Here is a 20,638-nt window from a genome sequence, read left to right as displayed (position 1 = left end):
CTCAGGATAGAAAAGCTCATAGTAGTTGTGGTAACTATAGCCGAATTACCCAAATCCAAGAGTGGCTGGGTCATTAAAACAGTTCACTCACCGACGTCAATGTTCTCCCGTCCCAATGCCACAAGCGCCAGGAAGAGGATCTCCCTATAGATACCCCTGATAAGAGACAGATCGATTGATTCATGAATAGATCAAAACAGTACAGACACCAACAGAGAACATTGACAAATGCAATGCTTTCGTCTCACAAAATGGATCACCCAAAATCATAAGCTTCAGAGGACGTACCTTTGGCGTTTGACCTCTGGGTGCCGCTTGACCTCTCGGAGGAGCAGATTGATGGGGCCGTATACGTCGTTCGTCTGGATGCTGCGGACGATGCTGTTGAGGAGGGTCCGTGTCTCCTGATGGTCCGTGGGGGCCAAGGTGGCCTTCTTCTCCACTGGGGAACAACAGATGGTTCATTACTCATTACATTCACTGTTCAATACATTAGAATAATGTGTGTTATGGGTATGGATATTTTTAATAGCAGACATCCCAAAGTGCTGACCATTAACGAATATGGCCAAAAATACATCACAGACAGACAGAGACCCAGAGAGAGAATGCACAGTGTTCTGAGGATGATTGCTTGATCAGACGTATGAGCTGTCTCTCTGTCTGTACTCACGCAGGGTCCTCCAGCTCTGGTAGAGGGGATCGCCAGGCTCCTGGTGCAGGTTAATGTTGTCCCACAGCAGCTGCACATACACCTGTTTACTGTCCTGGGACAGGGAGGTCTGGGGGAGCTGCAAACATAGTGAATGAAAAATACAGACAAACACAGTCATCATTCTGTTGCCCTACTTGAACAGTGCTCCGGCGTGATCATAAGTAGAGAGAGCAATGTTCCTAAACTGCATGTGACTATCTGCGTGAGATTGACCAGTAGTCTATTGTTACAGTACTCTCGGGTGGAGAGGAGTAGTATGTGTGTGCGCACGCGCATACATACATACATACATACATACATACATACATACATACATACATACATACATACATACATACATACATACATACATACATACATACATACATACATATCTGGGTGGGAGGGTGTGTGTGGGTGAGCATGGGTGTGTGCGGGTGCTCTGCATGGCCATGTACCTGTACTCCGTTGTTGCAGTGTTCTGAGGTGAGGATGAGGCCAGGCAGGTAGCTGGGCAGGTCCAGGCGACAGAAATAAAACACCAGGTTCCAGAAGATGATGGGGTGCTGACTCAGGAATTTATGGGTGTAGATCACCTGGTTGTGAATTAAACAGTGCTCAAACAGGGGTACTACAGTTCAAATCTGTCAAGTCACTGGGATGATGTAAGCAGCAAAAGCAAGGTTGAAAAATGACCAGATCATCTGCTAAACGACTGAAAAAGTAAAAAGTAAATGGGACACACATACAATAGCATCTAGACATTACTGACACATAACTAAGTCATAATACATATGACAATCTATGGGTTCCATTTTGCTGTCCTGTCTAGTGGAAATGTTGCTTCTTTCTGAAGATATTCTTAGGTCTGTTAAATGTGTGTTACCTGGTCCCCCTCGTTCTCTAGTAGGGTCTCCAGTTCTTTGCGGAGGACCAGGGGGCTGAGGTAGGGTACAGACACTGGTGTGGGGTTGGGCCGCTTTTGTCCCAGGCCATCCTGAGAGAGACACATACAGACGGCTTTAGGCAGTTGCGTAACTCCTTCTGACCATCCACACAAGATAACATTTGTCGGAAGGTGAACCTTCGTCCCAGTCTGAGCGCTCTGGAGCAGGTTTTCATCAAGGATCTCTATGTACTTTGCTCTGTTCATCTTTCCATTCGATCCTGACTAGTCTCCCTGTAGCTGAAAAACATACCCACAGCATGATACCTCCACCACTGTGCTTCACAGTAGGGATGGTGCAAGGTTTCCTCCAGACATGCCGGTTGGCATTGAGGCCAAAGAGTTCAATCTTGGTTTCATCAGACCAGAGAACCTTGTTTCTCATGGTCCGAATCATTTAGGTGCCTTTTGGCAAACTCCAAGCGGGCTGTCATGTGCCTTTTTCTGAGGAGAGGTTTCCGTCTGGCCACTCTACCATAAAGGCCTGATCGGTGGAGAGCTGCAGAGATGGTTGTCCTTCTGGAAGGTTCTCCCATCTCCACAGATGAACTCTGGAGCTCTGCCAGAGTGACCATCGGGTTCTTGGTCACCTCCCTGACCAAGGCCCTTCTGCACCGATTGCTCAGTTTGGCCAGGCAGACAGCTCTAGGAAGTGTCTTGGTGGTTCTAAACTTCTTCCATTTTAGAATGATGGAGGCCACTGTGTTCTTGGGGACCTTCCATGCTGCAGAAATGTTTTGGTACCCTTCCCCAGATCTGTGCCTCGACATAATCCTGTCGTCTCGGAGCGCTGCGGACAATTCCTTCGACTTCATGGCTTGGTTTTTGTTCTGACATGCACTGTCATGACCTTTCCAAATCATGTCCAATCAATTGAATTTACCACAGGTGGACTCCAATCAAGTTGGAACATCTCAAGAATGATCAATGGAAACAGGATCCACCTGAGCTCAATTTCAAGTCTCATAGCACTGGGTCTGAATACTTATGTTTTTTATTTTTCAAACATTTGTGAAAAATGTCTAAAAACCTGTTTTCGCTTTGCCATTATGGGGTATTGTGTGTAGATTGAGGATTTTTTTGTATGTAATCCCTTTTAGAATAAAGCTGTAACAAAATGTGGAAAAAGTCAAGGGTTTGAATACTTTCCGAATGCACTGTAAATGCATGGCCAGTATGCATGCTGCAGTTTTAGAGTACCGGAAAAGTACATTTCAATGGAAGTCCACAAATAAAAAGTCATTTTCGACTCAAAGATGAATTTCAATTGATACCCTGAATTGACTTAACTGAAATGTAATTGACTCAAGTCCTGGAAGTGGTAAGGATTGAGAGGACATTACTGGGACATTGTGAGGACATTATTGGTACATTATGAAAACATTCTAAGGACACTCACCACCTCTGTCAGGCTGCAGGGCAGGCTGGTGGTGGACACGCCATGTCCGGGTTGTCTCTGGGCAGAGACCAGGCTCTGTAGTGGCCCGCCCACGCTGTTACTGCGCGTCAGAGACGTCCCCCGCTTCCCTGCCTGGTGTTCCAGCAAGCCCAGAGGGTCCGACTGAGCCGGCTCCGGTACCGGTACCAAACTGACAAACGTATAGAGGAGAGGGTAAATACAGAGACATAGGAACTTTAACAACAGAAACATTTACAACAAGAGTGAGTCAAGTCGTCAGCTTGGGATGTTTCGGCTCTGACAGTTCAATTTAAAAGAGGAAGAAGTTATCATCATTAGGGTACACGTGATGGCCCTTATAATAGTATCAAATATATTTAGAACTGGCCTCTCGAGTGGCGCAGTGCTAGCTGTGCCACTAGAGATTCTGGGTTAGAGTACAGGCTCGGTCGCAGCCGGCCCATTGGCCCAGTGTCGTCCAGGTTAGGGGAGGGTTTGGCCCGGCAGGGATGTCCTTGTTCCGTCGCGCACTAGCGACTCCTGTGGTGGGCCGGGCGCAGTGCACGCTGACACGGTTGCCAGGAGTACGGTGTTTCCTCTGACACACTGGTGCGGCTAACTTCCGGGTTAAGCGGGTGTTGTGTCAAGAAGCACTTTTTTTTGTTTTTTTAAACACACACACACACACACACACACACACACACTCAGCAAAAAAAAGAAACGTCCTCACTGTCAACTGCATTGATTTTCAGCAAACATAACATGTGTTAATATTTGTATGAACATAAGATTCAACAACTGAGACATAAACTGAACAAGTTCCACAGACATGTGACTAATAGAAATGGAATAATGTGTCCCTGAACAAAGGGTGGGTCAAAATCAAAAGTCAGTAAGTATCTGGTGTGGCCACCAGCTGCATTAAGTACTGCAGTGCATCTCCTCCTCGTGGACTGCACCAGATTTGCCAGTTCTTGCTGTGAGATGTTACCCCACACTTCCACCAAGGCACCTGCAAGTTCCCGGACATTTCTGGGGGGAATGGCCCTAGCCCTCACCCTCTGATCAAACAGGTCCCAGACGTGCTCAGTGGGATTGAGAGGCGGGCTCTTCGCTGGCCATGGCAGAACACTGACATTCCTGTCTTGCAGGAAATCATGCACAGAACGAGCAGTATGGCTGGTGGTATTGTCATACTGGAGGGTCATGTCAGGATGAGTCTGCAGGAAGGGTACCACATGAGGGAGGAGGATGTCTTCCCTGTAACACACAGCATTGATATTGCCTGCAATGACAACAAGCTCAGTCCGATGATTCTGTGACACCGCCCCAGACCATGACGGACCCTCCACCTCGATCCCGCTCCAGAGTACAGGTCACGGTGTAACGCTCATTCCTTCGAAGATAAACGCGAATCTGACCATCACCCCTGGTGAGACAAAACCGCGACCAGTCCTGTGGGTTTGTGCCCATAGGGGACGTTGTTGCCGGTGATGTCTGGTGAGGACCTGCCTTACAACAAGCCTACAAGCCCTCAGTCCAGCCTATTGCGGACAGTCTGAGCACTGACGGAGGGTTTGTGCGTTCCTGGTTTTACTCGGGCAGTTGTTGTTGCCATCCTGTACCTGTCCTGCAAGTGTGATGTTCGGATGTACCGATCCCGCTTAGGTGATGTTAAACATGGTCTGCCACTGCGAGGACGATCAGCTGTCCGTCCTGTCTCCCTGTAGCGCTGTCTTAGGCGTCTCACAATACGGACATTGCAATTTATTGCCCTGGCCACATCTGCAGTCCTCATGCCTCCTTGCAGCATGCCTAAGGCACATTCACGCAAATGGGCAGCGACCCTGGGAATCTTTCTTTTGGTGTTTTTCAGAGTCAGTAGAAAGGCCTCTTTAGTGCCCTAAGTTTCCATAACTGTGACCTTAATTGCCTACTGTCTGTAAGCTGTTAGCGTCTTAACGACCGTTCCATGTTCATTAATTGTTTATGGTTTATTGAACAAGCATGGGAAACAGTGTTTAAACCCATTACAATGAAGATCTGAAGTTATTTGGACTTTTACGAATTTTCTTTGAAAGACAGGGTCCTGAAAAAGGGACGTTTCTTTTTTTGCTGAGATATATATATATATATATATATAACTAAACCAAGATACTTCATCTGTGTTCTTTTCAATGGGAGCAAATGAAGCATAGTGGGCAGAGCCAAGAACAAGCTAGCGAGACCCTATTGGCGCATTCCAACATGCATTTACATATTTCTGTTAGGGAACGTCTGTGGAATGTAGGCCCAGTTGCATTTCACTCCATACTCCCCCCACTGCCGGCCACTGGGCTTCCTCTCCTCACCAGATTTATACATCCGGTGAAACATCTGGGTCCTTGTTCTACCTGTGTTAGTATCGTCACTAAGTCATTCATGAGACAGGCATTTCTGTGAACAGACCTCTTGTGAGTGGCGGTTTGGCTGGCCGGGACCTCCCCTGGGTCCTCAGAGGAGGATTCTGGGAAGCTGATGAGGTCCGGGCGCGGGGTGTCTGCTGCACCCCCCACCTTGAGCACGGTGGAGTCCGTAGTTGTGGGCTGGTGGCTGGCGCTGTGGATACTGTCTCCTGATGCACTGGGCTTCAGGTAGAACCTGTAGGGGAGATCAACACTATGAAACAGAATAGAGAATACACAACTATCCAGCCATATACAGTACTGTGAAAAAGTATTTGCCCCCTTTCCAATTGTCTCTATTTTTTTCATATTTTTATACTAAATGCTATCACATTTTCAACCAAAACCTAATATTAGATAAATGGAACCTGAGTGAATAAATAACCCAATTATACTTATTTCATTAATTTCATAAACAAAGTTATGCAACACCCAATGCCCCTGTGTGAAAAAGTAATTGCCCCCTTACACTCAATAACTGCTTTTGCCACCTTTAGCTGCAATGACTGCAACCAAAAACTTCCTGTAGTTGTTGATCAGTCTCTCATACAACTGTGGAGGAATTTTTGCCCACTCTCCATACAGAACTCCTTTAACTCAACAACATTTGTGGGTTTTCAAGCATGTCGTTTCAAGTCCTGCCACAACATCTCAATTGGGATTAGGTCTGAACTTTGACTAGGCCATTCCAAAACTTCAACTTTTGAGCCATTTTTATGTCGACTTGATAGTGTGTCTCGGATCATTTTCTTGCTGCATGACCCAGCTGCACTTCAGCTCACAGACGGATGGCCTGACATTCTCCTTTAGAATTCTCTGATACAGAAGGAACCATGAATTCTGCTCTGTAAAGGTAAGTCATCCAGGTACTGAGGCAGAAAAGCATCTCCAAACCATCACACTACCACCACCAAGTTTGACCGTTGGTATAAGGTTCTTAGTGTGGAATGCAGTGTTTCATTTGTCAGGCATAACGGGACCCATGTGGTCCAAAAAGTTATACTTTTGACTCATCTGTCCATAGAACATTCTTCCAAGAGACTTGATCATCCAGGTGCTTTTTGGCAAACCTGAGTCAACTTTTTGGATGAGATGGGTCATATATATATATATATATATATAAATATATATATATATATATATATATATAGAACCTTTTAAAAGACTTTGACAACTGCAATAAGGTATCTAACATTATCCCGTTAAAATGTTTTCAACGTTTCTGACAAAGCCTTCCACCTTATCCTTGAATGCAGACATTTTTGTGTGAGTGCTTGATTGTGTTTTATACATGAAATCTGATTTAGTGTGTCCAAATTAATTGAGGTTAAAAGTCCAATGCAGCAGTTCTCAATATATATATATTTTTTAAAGTAGCATCTTAGCAAAGAGTAAGAATTTTTCTAGGACTGTCTGGGAGTGGTCTGAGTGGAGAGGGGGAAACTGAAAACTAGCTGTTATTGGCAGAGATTTGGAACTATTTCTTATTGGTCTAAAAACTAGTTCACTGCCTGGTGATGTCACCGGGCAGTCCAAAACTCCATCCCACCAAAACAGGCAAAAATATCTGTCTTTTCAAACAGCTCTTACAATAAAAGGGCATTATCATTATTTTCATAGCATTATTCCAACCTCATAGTGTGGAAATATACACTACTGTTCAAACGTTTGGTGTCACTTCGAAATGTCCTTGTTTTTGAAAGAAAAGCTAATTTTTTGTTCATTAAAATAACATCAAATTGATCAGAAATACAGCGTAGACATTGTTAATGTTGTAAATGACTATTGTAGCTGGAAACAGCAGATTTCTTATGGAATATCTACATTGGTGTACAGAGGCCCATTATCAGCAACCATCACTCCTGTGTTCCAATGGCACGTTGTGTTAGCTAATCCAAGTTTATCATTTTAAAAGGCTAATTGATCATTAGAAAACCCTTTTGCAATTATGTTTGCACAGCTGAAAACTGTTGTCCTGATTAAAGAAGCAATAAAACTGGCCTTCTTTAGACTAGTTGATTATCTGGAGCATCAGCATTTGTAGGTTCGATTACAGGCTCAAAATGGCCAGAAACAAAGGACTTTCTTCTGAAACTCGTCAGTCTATTCTTGTTCTGATAAATGAAGGCTATTCCATGCGAGAAATTGCCAAAAAACTGAAGATCTCGTACAACGCTGTGTACTACTCCCGTCACAGAACAGCGGAAACTGTCTCTACCCAGAATAGAAAGAGGAGTGGGAGGCCCCGGTGCACAATTGAGCAAGAGGACAAGTACATTAGAGTGTCTAGTTTGAGAAACAGACGCCTCGAGTCCTAAACTGGCGGCTTCATTAAATAGTACCCGCAAAACACCAGTCTAAACGTCAACAGTGAAGAGGTGACTCCAGGATGCTGGCCTTCTAGGCAGAGTTCCTCTGTCCAGTGTCTGTGTTCTTTTGCCCATCTTTATCTTTTCTTTTTATTGGCCAGTGTGAGATACAGATTTTTCTTTGCAACTCTGCCTAGAAGGCCAGCATCCCGGAGTCGCCTCTTCACTGTTGACGTTTCTAAGTGACCCCAAACTTCTAAACGGTAGTGTATATAAAACACAGGGAAATCACTGGGCTTTAAAACAAGAAAAATATACTATTAAACGGATCTATTCAACAATCAAGAAATCCACAGACACCCACGCTGTGTTGGTGCGCAGGTCGTGGAACTCGACGTGAAGCAGAGGCAGGAAGGCGGTGCGGCAGAAAGGACAGGTGGTGTTGAGGTTGGAGTCGTCTGCCGTCCAGCCCGCCATGATCTCCTCGTCGTACACCAGACACTCACACGACCGACACAGGGAGCAGCTGGACATCAGCACCTAGGAACACGTGGAAACGCGCACACACACACACACACACACACACACAGAGAAACATTACAGATGCACCTGGCATAGGCTACTTGAGGCTCCCTGGCTAGATAACAGCAGCAAACTCGTGTTATGGATAGCAAGATGTCACAGTCTAAAATGACTCTATAGCTCCTATGTATGTACTGCCAGGTTACTAAAGCACTTGTACTCACTGACTCGGTGAGACAGTATGTTGAGTACTGTAGCCAGTAATTGTGAGTATGATATTCTCACCTCTAGGGCACAGTTTTGGTAGATACTTGAGGAGCTGGTGTGGTGGGAGCCTTGATCAGAGTCTGGACCTCTCCCTGGCCGTCCTGGAGTCACTACACACACACACTTCTACACTCAGTTTTCAACCATACACCCTTCTACATATTTTTTGTGTGTTTACTGTGCGCGCACGGGTAACGTTGCGACTGTGTATACAGGTAACGTTGTTTGTCTCTGCGTGCATGCATAGGAGTATGTGAGTATATGCATACATACTTTTGTATTTATATAAGCTGTGTGTGTGTGCGCATGCACGCGCGCATCTTACGTGTGGAGTGAGGTCCTCTCCCTGTGTCACTGCTGCTACTGCTGCTGGCCAGGCTGGTGCTGCTCTGTGTCAGTCCGTTGGACACCAAGCCTTGGGTTGGCCCTCTGTGGGTGGGACTGTCCCCTCCTCCACCCCCTGACAGCATGGACTCATCCAGCCCGGCAGGGAAACTATCCCTATCCCTGTAGCCCGGGGCCAGCTCATCCTGGGGAGAGGGGGGGGGGGGGGAGAACAAGAAAAAAATTCAAAACGCATTCTGCAATATGATTTGCGAGGTGAAACTGAAATGAGAATCTCTGCTTGCATAATGAAAGTCTTACATCATTTTTCTGTATATAATGGTGTTTGACCGTGTGGTATCTATATCATCCGGCTGTTATTTTTGTGCAATTAATTACCATTTTACTGTTATTTCTTTGTTAATCTATGTATGCATGTTCTGCAGTCCATCCCCGCTCACCTCGTCATCGGAGTAGGAATAGGCTGAGGCCACGGCCCCCCACACTTTGCTGGCCAGGTTTCCTGCCTGCTTCATGCCTGACTTCAACACGTCCATCTTGGGACCAGAGAGCAAGGTGTCCATCTTCATGCCTGAGATGGAGTTGATGACTGAGCCCAGCGAGCCGTTTTGCGAGGACCTCACCAGCGCTGTCAGTGACGACCTCGGGCTGGCCACAACACCGCCGGAAGAGGCAGGGCTCCTGGTGGCCATAACGGCGAAGGTCTTGGAGCGCGTGACAGCAGCAGGGCTGCGTTTGGGCGTCGAGTCCCCGCTTAAACCCCCTGGGTGTTTGACAGGGGGCACAGGGAGGCTGGACCTCCGTTCTAGAGCTTGCTTAACTGGGGCAGTGTCCGGGGAAGAGTCCCCTCCCTGGCCCCCCTGGTGGAACTCCATACTGGAGGACTTGGGGCCCAGTGGGCTTCGCAGGCTCATGTACATCTCAATCTCGTCTGCCAGGTTTCGGGACACCACGGCGGGCAGGGAGTGCGGCAGCTCCTGGCTGGTTACGGACGCCAACTCTTCGTGCTCTGAGACCAGCAGGGAGAGAGGATCAGCCCCGACCTCCACCTCCTTCATCTCCAGGGTTGGCAGAGAGTCATCACCCCTCCCCCCTGAATCTCCTTCCTCCTCCAACTTCAGTCCCATCTCATCCTCCCCATCCATTCTCTTCTCCTCTTTCCCTAGCCCCTCCTCCAGTGGGGTTGGGTCCATTACAGGACCCTCCTCCTCTGACAGTTTCCCTAGCATCGGACCACGCCCCTCCTCTGACTCCAACTCCTTAAAAAGGGCCTTGGATGGCGGATTTGTAGGCGGTTGGGTGGTGCCACACCCAGAAAGGGCAGCGGCGAGGATTCGGGCATCGGCGCCCATGCGTCTTGCGATGTGGTCCACGCCATGTTTCTCCATCAGCATGCCAGCACGACTCTCGACGCTGAAGCTGCAGCTGCGCTCCGAGAAGGCCTTCTGGCGCTGGCCCTGAATTGCAGGCCCCGCCTCCCCAGAGCCACCCGGGGCTGCGGACTCACCCTCCTCCGGCAGAGAGACATCCTGGCTCTGGCTGCGCAGAGAGAACAGCTTCCCTGGGGCTGGTGGTAGAGACACAGAAGCATGCCTTCAATTCTGGGGGACGTTTTCTGTCCGGACGTTTACTCAAATAACCCCCCCCCCCCCCCCCCCCCAGAGTTCAGTGATATTGCAGATGTTACCCTTAATATCAAGTGTGTCAACCTCAGATTGAGATTAGGTTTATAAATTTGGGTCTGCTCCTGTCACTTACCAGTGTCTCCTCTCTTCATGGCGGTATCGAAGCTCCCTCCTGTGGACAGCTTGACGATGCTGGGGACATGTAGGATGGCTTCAACAGGGCTGGTGGGCTCCGCTACGACCACAGAACTGTCCACCGAGCCAGCTATGTCCCCACCTGAAGAGACATTATCCCACATCAATTGAACTTATTTTTTTATTCATTTTTGCTGATAGAAAATCCTGAATAAAAATGCATGCTCAACCAGCAGATGAGTTCTTCTAGATTAGACTGGTGTTTATATTTTGGAAATGCCTGATTTGGTTACCATTGTGCTGTGCTTTGGGCTTGCTGCGGTGATCCACATCGATAAGAGGGGCTGCTGATTGAGCCAAATCCACTTGCTCCTGATGCAACTCATCTTTAGAGCCGTAGCCCTGGTCAGACTGACCTCCTGTGGGACACAAATATATTGTTTTCATCTACCCAGTCCGTTCAGATCTGTGCATACTGTGAGGGAAAAAAGTATTTGATCCCCTGCTGATTTTGTACATTTGCCCACTGATCAGTCTATACTTTTAATGGTAGGTTTATTTGAACAGTGAGAGACAGAATAACAACAACAAAAAAGACAAATAATTTTTTTTAAATGTTTAAAATGATTTGCATTTTAATGAGGGAAATAAGTATTTGACCCCTCTGCAAAACATGACTTAGTACTTGGTGGCAAAACCCTTGCTGGCAATCACAGAGGTCAGACGTTTCTTGTAGTTGGCCACCAGGTTTGCACACATCTCAGGAGGGATTTTGTCCCACTCCTCTTTGCAGATCTTCTCCAAGTCATTAAGGTTTCGAGGCTGACGTTTGGCAACTCGAACCTTCAGCTCCCTCCACAGATTTTCTATGGGATTAAGGTCTGGAGACTGGCTAGGCCACTCCAGGACCTTAATGTGCTTCTTCTTGAGCCACTCCTTTGTTGCCTTGGCCGTGTGTTTTGGGTCATTGTCATGCTGGAATACCCATCCACGACCCATTTTCAATGCCCTGGCTGAGGGAAGGAGGTTCTCACCCAAGATTTGACGGTACATGGCCCCGTCCATCGTCCCTTTGATGCGGTGAAGTTGGCGAGTCCCCTTAGCAGAAAAACACCCCCAAAGCATAATGTTTCCACCTCCATGTTTGACGGTGGGGATGGTGTTCTTGGGGTCACAGGCAGCGTTCCTCCTCCTCCAAACACGGCGAGTTGAGTTGATGCCAAAGAGCTCCATTTTGGTCTCATTTGACCACAACACTTTCACCCAGTTGTCCTCTGAATCATTCAGATGTTCATTGGCAAACTTCAGACGGGCATGTATATGTGCTTTCTTGAGCAGGGGGACCTTGCGGGCGCTGCAGGATTTCAGTCCTTCACGGCGAAGTGTGTTACCAATTGTTTTCTTGGTGACTATGGTCCCAGCTGCCTTGAGATCATTGACAAGATCCTCCCGCGTAGTTCTGGACTGATTCCTCACCGCTCTCATGATCATTGCAACTCCACGAGGTGAGATCTTGCATGGCCGAGGGATATTGACAGTTATTTTGTGTTTCTTCCATTTGCGAATAATCGCACCAAATGTTGTTACCTTCTCACCAAGCTGCTTGGCGATGGTCTTGTAGCCCATTCCAGCCTTGTGTAGGTCTACAATCTTGTCCCTGACATCCTTGGAGAGCTCTTTGATCTTGGCCATGGTGGAGAGTTTGGAATCTGATTGATTGATTGCTACTGTGAACAGGTGTCTTTTATACAGGTAACAAACTGAGATTAGGAGCACTCCCTTTAAGAGTGTGCTCCTAATCTCAGCTCGTTACCTGTATAAAAGACACCTGGGAGCCAGAAATCTTTCTGATTGAGAGGGGGTCAAATACTTATTTCCCTCATTAAAATGCAAATCAATTTATAACATTTTTGCCATGCGTTTGTCTGGATTTTTTTTGTTTGTTATTCTGTCTCTCACTGTTCAAATAAACCTACCATTAAAATTATAGACTGATCATTTCTTTGTCAGTGGGCAAACGTACAAAATCAGCAGAGGATCAAATACTTTATTCCTTCACTGTATCTAAGGAGTTGGGGCTCAGTGCCCGGAGCTATAGGCTAGTATCTAGGGGTGAGGGGCTAGCAGTTTGGGAATAGGGGCTAGGAGCCAGCAGCTAGGGGCTGAGCAAAGTTGTGTGAGTGGCCTGGTCCAGTGTTTCAAGGCTTTAGTCTACCTGTGCTGCAGCCTACCTGTGCTGCAGTGGTTGTCTGTGGCGTCTCCTATGATGAGGCTGCGTGCGAACAGCGTGTGATCCTCTCCGTTCACCTCACTGGAGTGGTCTGCACTCCCGTGGCTCATCCGATCGCCGCTCACCAAGCCGCTCACTGACACCACTACAGACAGAGAACAAGCCTACATCACTTCCTGTGTCCCAGATCAGAGTTTTAGGTGAGTAAGGTAAAAGGGAGCTACTGCCCTTTACCATGTAGTAGTTATACAAAGAAACAAAGCAATACAGCCTGTACAATATAATACTGTATTATTGTGAATAGACTTTACTGTCCTACAATCAAGCACTGATTCATTACATTGCATCGTTAAAATGGATTTAAAACATTTAGAAAGAAATATGCATTTGGTGCAAAACCTGTTGTGATTCCACTCCAACCTAAGTGAACGACACTCTCCCGTGCTCTGTCCCTGTAGTGTTCTGACACCTCACCTGTCATGACGTTGGTGGGTCCTTTCGTGGCGGGCATCCGGTGGAGTGCCTGTTTAAATTGGGCCACAGTGCGCACCACGTTGCGAACCTTGGCCCACATGAAGAGACCGCTGCGGTTCCGACTTGGCCAGGGACCTTCCAGAACAGCCTGGAGGAAAGAGCGGATTGCAAGTTAACATGGACCTGCTTTGAATTTAGGTATTTGTATGAGCTAGTTTAAAGTGCCCTAACCCTCCCTACACCTTTGCCCTAATCTTAAATGTTTGCAGATATATAAAGGTATAAGCAATATGGTGGAATCTCCACCACTAAACATCTTAAAGGGATAGTTCGATATTTTGGTAATGAAGCCCTTTATCTACTTCCTCAGAGCCTGATGAACTAGTGGATACCATTTTTATGTCTCTGTGTCCAGTATGAAGGTAGCATGCCAACGTTTCCTGTAGACTTCCAGTCATTGCGATAATGCTAGTCAGCATTAGCTCACAAAACTACTGCAAACTTCCTTCATACTGGACGCAGAGACATAAAATGGTGTCCATGAATTCATCAGACTCTGAGGAAGTAGATAAAGGGCTTCATTACCAAAATATCGAACTATCCCTTTAAGATGCTTAGTGGTGGAGATGTTTAGTGGTGGAAACACGTGAGTAAATGAGAGATACAAAATATATTGAAAGCAGGTGCCTCCACACAGGTATGGTTCCTAAGTAATTAACATCCCATTATGCTTAGGGTCAAGTATAAAAATACCCAGTTGCCCATTATTTTGGCTACCATGGCTAGTTGGAGATCTCAGTGACTTTGAAAGAGGGGTCTCAAAGGAGTATAGGGTGTGTGTGTGTGTACACACATACACACACACACACACACACACACACACCTCTGTCACCAGATCTCAACCCAATTGAACACTTAAAGGAGATTCTGGAGCGGCGCCTGAGACAGCGTTTTCCAACACCATCAACAAAATGATGGAATTTCTCGTGGAAGAATGGTGTCGCATCCCTCCAATAAAGTTCCAGACACTTGTAGAATCTATAACAAGGCGCATTGAAGCCGTTCTGGCCCAACGCCCTATTTAGACACTATGTTGGCGTTTCCTTTATTTTGGCAGTTACCTGTAAGTGTTTGGGCTGGTTAAAGTAACCCACCTTGTTGTAGTAGCCATAGGTGATAGCGTTAGGGTGCACCCCTGCCTTCCTCATCTCCACCAGAACACGGACGGCCATGACCGGCTGACCGTACAAACCACACAGCTGCATCACTACACGGTAACACACCTACAGAGGGAGAGATGGTGGCTAATAATAACAACCTAATAGCTACAGTAGACTTCCACTGTAGTCGTTACCCCTGTAGTGGACGCACACACACACACACACCCCCACACAAAGACTCATGTTAACATTAACAAACACCCCCCCACATACCAATCTCCCCACCATCCCCTCAACCCAACCCTTCCCATACCCCAACTCCCCTCCCTTCACCTCATCCAGGACCTCCACCTCAGAGGTCCTCATCTTGAGCAGGACGTTGTAGGCCTGCTGCATGGCCCAGCTCTTTGACTGGACAAGCCTCACCCCCACAGGCAGACAGATGAACCACAGACTGTAGCAGTGGCTGAACAGACACTTGGCCCACAGCGGAGGGTCGGAGTAGAAGCGCTTGGCCATCTTGTAGGCCAGCTTGATCTCCTGCGGAGGGGAAAAGTTCATTTCTGTTCAGTTTAAATGAGCTTTATTTGTCACTTTAATGGGGATGGGAGACATGAATACAATTGAATGATTATGAGATGGTTTTAAGTTTATTATTATCCTGTGCTATTTCCTCATGGTCAGAGTTGGGAGGAGAGTGTGTGACTGTGCACGTTCCTAATTGTGAACCTTCCCTCCCTCCGTACAACAATGGCCTAATAATACTGCATGTGGCTTTCTGAGGCGAGAGTCTTTCAAGCGCCACAGAAAAATTAACGCCCACATACTGACACCCACCACGCAGTGTTTGTGGTGTGTGTGTGAATATAAAAATGTGTGGTGCATATTATGGAATCTATTTATATAATTACATTAGTACAAATAAATGTTTTGTAATACCCGTGGTATACGGTCTAACATACCACGGCTTTCAGCCAAATCAGCATTCAGGGCTCGACCCACCCAGTTTATATTATGTAATCTATTTATTTTCAAGGTACTTTTTAGGTCTTCTACACGTAGCCAGACGAGCGCTACACATACACAGCAAACACTTTTGTCTGACCTGGAAAAATATGTTGGCCTCCCACAAAAGCAGAGGACGACAAAACAACAACAATCACAAAACAAAAAAAAGCCTGTTTCCTGGGAGGTCTATTATTCTAAAAACAGGTCACAGTGACCCCCTTCCCCTCCCCCAAAACACACACACCCCCTCTTCCATCTCTGTCCAAAGTAAGCTGGTTGTCTGTACTTGGCCTAGACAGAATTCAAAGAGCAGCAGCGTTACAGCCCAGAGTCTGCTATTCTACTCTGCCCTATTGTAAATAAGTTGCTGCTGATGACAGTGGTGAGTGACTTATTTTTATTGGAACCAGCCTGTGTACCATTCCAGAAGGAGAATAGTTGTCCAAAATGGCACCATATTCCCTACATAGTGCACACATTACCCTATATGCCCTGCTTAAAAGTACAGTACTATATAGGGAACAGGGGGCCATTTGGGACACCGGGTGAGAGAATGACTCAGCAGCCGACAGCGTCCATGGCAGGCAACGTTATTCCCTGACTGGGGAATTGGTCATGTGGTCAGGGCAGTAGACAGGGCACAGTGAGTAGAACTAAAATGATCAGGACAATGTTGTTGACCAATGTCTGTTGACCAAGATGGCGCTGCAGTGAATTGTAGCAGTTTTACGGGCTCCTGAGCAATTCTGCTTTTTGTGGGGGGGGTTTTATGCTGGTCTTAACTTTTTTTTTTTTTTACGTAATGTCTCTGCCATAATTTCCTACGACCAAAAACAGCATCTGGACATCAGAACAGCTTCGGGGCACGCAACACTGAACCATGCATGAGAGCCCCAGCTGTTCCGGACAAATGTGTGATCTCGCTTTCCAGAGCCGATGTGAGTAAGACCTTTAAAAACAGGTTAACATTCGCAAGGCCACGGGGTCAGACAGAATACCAGGACACATACTCAGACTATGCGCTGACAAGCTGGCAAGTGTCTTCACTCACCTGGTCTGTAATACTAATTTGTTTCAAGCAGACCACCATAGTCCTCGTGCCAAGAACACCAAGGTAATCTGCCTAAATGACTATCGCCCCTTAGCACTCGCATCATCAGCCACACTGACCAACACAGGGGCCCTCAGGGGTGTGTAATTCATCCCCACCTGTACTCCCTGTTCAACCAGGACTGCGTGGTCTCTGACGACACAACAGTGGTAGGACTGATCACCGATGACGATGAGGCAGCCTATAGGGAAGAGGTCAGAGACCTGGCAGTGTGGTGCCAGGTCTCTGATTTGAGGGCCAATGTCATGGACTACAGGAAATGGAGGAGCGAGCACCACATCAATGGGGCTGTAGTTGAGCAGGTGAAGAGCTTCAAGTTCCTCGGTGTCTACACCCCCTTAAGAGGTTGAAAAGGTTTGACATTGGCCCTCAAATCTCAAAAATTTCTACAGCTGTACTGCCATCCAGGACCTCTATCAGGCGGTGTAAAAGGAATGCCTGAAAAATCGTTAAAGACTCCAACCACCCAAGCCATAGACTGTTCTCTCTGCTTCCGCATGGCAAGTGGTACCGGCGCATCAATCCCGACACCAACAGACTCCTGAACAGCTTCTATCCCCATGCCATAAGACTGCTAAATAGCTAACTAAATACACTACATGACCAAAAATGTGGACACCTGCTCATCGAACATATCATTCCAAAATCATGGGCATTTAATACGGAGTTGGTCCCCCCCTTTGCCGCAATAACAGACTCCACTCTTCTGGGAAGGCTTTCCACTAGATGTTGGAACATTGCTACGGGGACTTGCTTCCATTCAGCCACAAGAGCATTAGTGAGTTCGGGCACTGATGTTGGGCGGTTAGGCCTGGCTCGCAATCGGCGTTCCAATTCATCCCAAAGATGTTAGATGGGATTGAGGTCAGGGCTCTGTGCAGGCCAATCAAGTTCTTCCACACCTATCTCAAAAAAACATTTCTGTATGGACATCGCTTTGTGCACGGGGGCATTGTCATGCTAAAACAGGAAAGGGTCTTCCCCAAACTGTTGCCACAAACTTGGAAGCACAGAATCGTCTAGAATGTCATTGTATGCTGTAGCGTTAAGATTTCCCTTCACTGGAACTAAGGAGCCTAGCCTGAACCATGAAAAACAGCCCCATTATTCCGCCTAAACCAAACTTCACAGTTGGCACTATGCATTGGGGAAGGTAGCTTTCGACTGGGATCCGCCAAACCAAGATTTGTCCAGCCAGATGGTGAAGCGTGATTCACCACACCAGAGAACACATTTCCACTGCTCCAGAGTCCAATGGCGGCGAGCTTTACACCACTCCAGATGACGCTTGGCATTGCGCATGGTGATCTTAGGCTTGTGTGCGGCTGCTCAGCCATGGAATCCCATTTCATGAAGCTCCCAACGAACAGTTCTTGTGCTGACGTTGCTTCCAGAGGCAGTTTAGAACTTGGTAGTGAATGTTGCGTGCTACAGCACTCGGCGGTGGCGTTCTGTGAGCTTGTGTGGCCTACCACTTCGCACCTGAGCCGTTGTTGCTCCTAGACATTTCCACTTCCCAGTGACAGCACTTAGTTGACCGGGGCAGCTCTAGTAGAGCAGAAATTCGACAAACTGACTTGATCCTATGATGGTGCCAATTTGAAAGTCATTGAGCTCCTCAGTACGGGCCAATCTACTGCCAATGTTTGTCTATGGAGATTGCATGGCTGTGTGCTTGATTTTATACACCTGTCAGCAACAGGTGTGGCTGAAATAGCCGAATCCACTAATTTGAATGGGTGTCCACATACTTGGTGGCCACATACTTGTATGTATATATAGTGTAGCTAAGGAAATGCCTACACGGACTGAGTTGACCTTTGTATTTTAATTTTGCACCGTCTCTATCGTCACTCACAGGGCTCTACGCACACTGATACTCCAACATAAATACAAACACTTACTCCATCATTTACTCCATCATTTGCTCACACACACACACACACACACACACACACACTTATACTGACTTGACAAACACTCACTCACATACAATCATCATATACACTGCTGCTACTCTGTTTATCATATATCCTGATGCCTAGTCACCATAGCCCTATACATATCTACCTCCATCGATCCATTATCCCTACACATTGTAAATATGGTACTGGAACTGACCCTGTGTATAGTATGCTTATTTACTTTATCGTGTTTTTGTTCTACCTTGTTATTTTTAGTATTACATTGTTATTGATTATTGCATTTTAGGGGTTAGAGCTTGCAAGAAACGCACTGACATTAAACATGGAAACCCTACCGCACACACTTTACACCAACTCTCCTGCACTGACTATGAGCACACACACTGGATTCTACCCCCACACACACACACACACACAGTATACGCCCACACACACTCACCACGTACGCTCTGCTACGGTTTTACCTATCCTGTTGCCTAGTAACTTTACCCCTAACTATATGTACATACCTACCTCAATTTCCTCATACCACTGCACATCGACTCGGTACTGGTACTTCCTGTATATGGTCATGTTATTTACACTCTTTATTGTTATTCACTGTGTATTTATTCCTCATGTCACCATTTCTATTTGATCTTTAACTCTACATTGTTGGAATAGGACCCGTAAGTAAGCATTTCACAGTCAGTCAATACCTGTTGTTTTACAAAGCAAATCAAAAGTACTGTACCAGAATTAGCCTGTTACACCTGATCCTCTGGTTGACTGTTTATGTTATTGTACACACCATTGCATCTATCCCATGGTCCTGCCACTGTGCGTGTGTGTACCTGCTTGGTCCTCTTGGCCAGCAGTGCAGGGCTGCTGGACAGGCTGGCCCCTGGTGTACTGCTCCTCAGCGCTGGTATCACCTCTCTGGGACGGTCAAACAGGTCTATACGCAACCGAGGGAAACTCTTATAACTAACAGAGCGAGAAAGGAAAAAAAAACACCACAGATATGAGAGTGAAGCTAATGCAGACCCGCTTCCCTTCCTCTGAGCCAGACGTCCACTGTAAAACACTACCGGTCTCACTGGTGTTATTGTGCTGTCAATGTGTTGGGGGTGCAGCATGTACTGGGGGGGTAGCTCACCTGTAGCGGGTAGGGGGATCAGATTCGTCCTCGGGGGTGGGAGGTTCTGGGGGCATGACGAAGACTGTATGCTCGCTCCTCTGTGATTCGTCTAGTTCCATGAGCTTAGTGTCCTCTGAGGACTCACCCTCCACCTATGGAAAGGAAAACATGTTCTCAGTGTCAGCACACATGGCCACACACACACACACACACACACACAAGCCTCCCGAGTGGCTCAGTGGTCTAAGGCACTGCATCGCAGTGCTAGCTGTACCACTAGAGATTCTGGGTTTGAGTCCAGGCTCTGTAGCAGCCGGCTGCGACCGGGAGACCCATGGGGCGGTGCACAATTGGCCCAGCATCGTCCGGGTTAGGGGAGGGTTTGGCCGGCAGGGATGTCCTTGTCCCATCGCGCACTATTGACTCCTGTGGCGGGCCGGGCGCAGTGCACGCTGACACGGTTGCCAGGTGTACGGTGTTTCCTCCGACACATTGGTGCGGCTGGCTTCCGGGTTAAGTGGGCATGGTGTCAAGAAGCAGTGCGGCTTGATTGGGTTGTGTTTCGGAGGATGCATGGCTCTCGACCGTCATCTCTCCTCAGTCCGTACGGGAGTTGCCGCGATGAGACAATTGGATACAACGAAATTGGGGAGAAAAAGGGGTAAAAATGAAATAGAAAAAAATCTATAAATAAAAACACAGACAAATCAAAATCACTAAAACCATTCTTCTAATGCATAAAAATGAGAGACTCTAGCTGGAAAAGGAGATGTGTTAAAACTTGATTAGGGTCCGAGGGATTACCTTAGTGCCTTTGTCGTTGCCTTTATCAGAGGGAAATAGCTGCAGGGGGGGAAAAAGTAAAGGAACAGATTAAATCAGAGGAAAATGAGCCTTCCTCCGTCAGTCTCCCCTGGAGTAATG

General features: G+C 47.0%; 1 protein-coding gene across 1 annotated transcript in view; it reads right to left on the bottom strand.

Moving 5' to 3' along the window:
• LOC115198215 (DENN domain-containing protein 4C) overlaps window positions 1-20,638 on the bottom strand; it is a 58,867-nt gene that overhangs the window by 2,424 nt on the left and 35,805 nt on the right. The window contains exons 14-33 of the mRNA XM_029759986.1: window positions 20,519-20,557; window positions 19,733-19,866; window positions 19,428-19,560; window positions 14,884-15,090; window positions 14,545-14,673; window positions 13,391-13,538; window positions 12,918-13,061; window positions 10,980-11,105; window positions 10,685-10,828; window positions 9,367-10,493; window positions 8,907-9,111; window positions 8,600-8,691; window positions 8,157-8,332; window positions 5,488-5,679; window positions 3,040-3,229; window positions 1,581-1,691; window positions 1,153-1,290; window positions 674-791; window positions 289-442; window positions 92-156 (exon numbers count right to left, since the gene is read on the bottom strand). Coding sequence (XP_029615846.1) covers window positions 92-156; window positions 289-442; window positions 674-791; window positions 1,153-1,290; window positions 1,581-1,691; window positions 3,040-3,229; window positions 5,488-5,679; window positions 8,157-8,332; window positions 8,600-8,691; window positions 8,907-9,111; window positions 9,367-10,493; window positions 10,685-10,828; window positions 10,980-11,105; window positions 12,918-13,061; window positions 13,391-13,538; window positions 14,545-14,673; window positions 14,884-15,090; window positions 19,428-19,560; window positions 19,733-19,866; window positions 20,519-20,557 — 3,772 coding nt within the window. The remainder of the gene's footprint in view (window positions 1-91; window positions 157-288; window positions 443-673; window positions 792-1,152; window positions 1,291-1,580; window positions 1,692-3,039; window positions 3,230-5,487; window positions 5,680-8,156; window positions 8,333-8,599; window positions 8,692-8,906; window positions 9,112-9,366; window positions 10,494-10,684; window positions 10,829-10,979; window positions 11,106-12,917; window positions 13,062-13,390; window positions 13,539-14,544; window positions 14,674-14,883; window positions 15,091-19,427; window positions 19,561-19,732; window positions 19,867-20,518; window positions 20,558-20,638) is intronic.

This window comes from Salmo trutta, chromosome 8 (genome assembly GCF_901001165.1).
Source record: "Salmo trutta chromosome 8, fSalTru1.1, whole genome shotgun sequence".
NCBI lineage: Eukaryota > Metazoa > Chordata > Actinopteri > Salmoniformes > Salmonidae > Salmo > Salmo trutta.
This window is presented reverse-complemented; position numbering and strand designations above follow the sequence as displayed.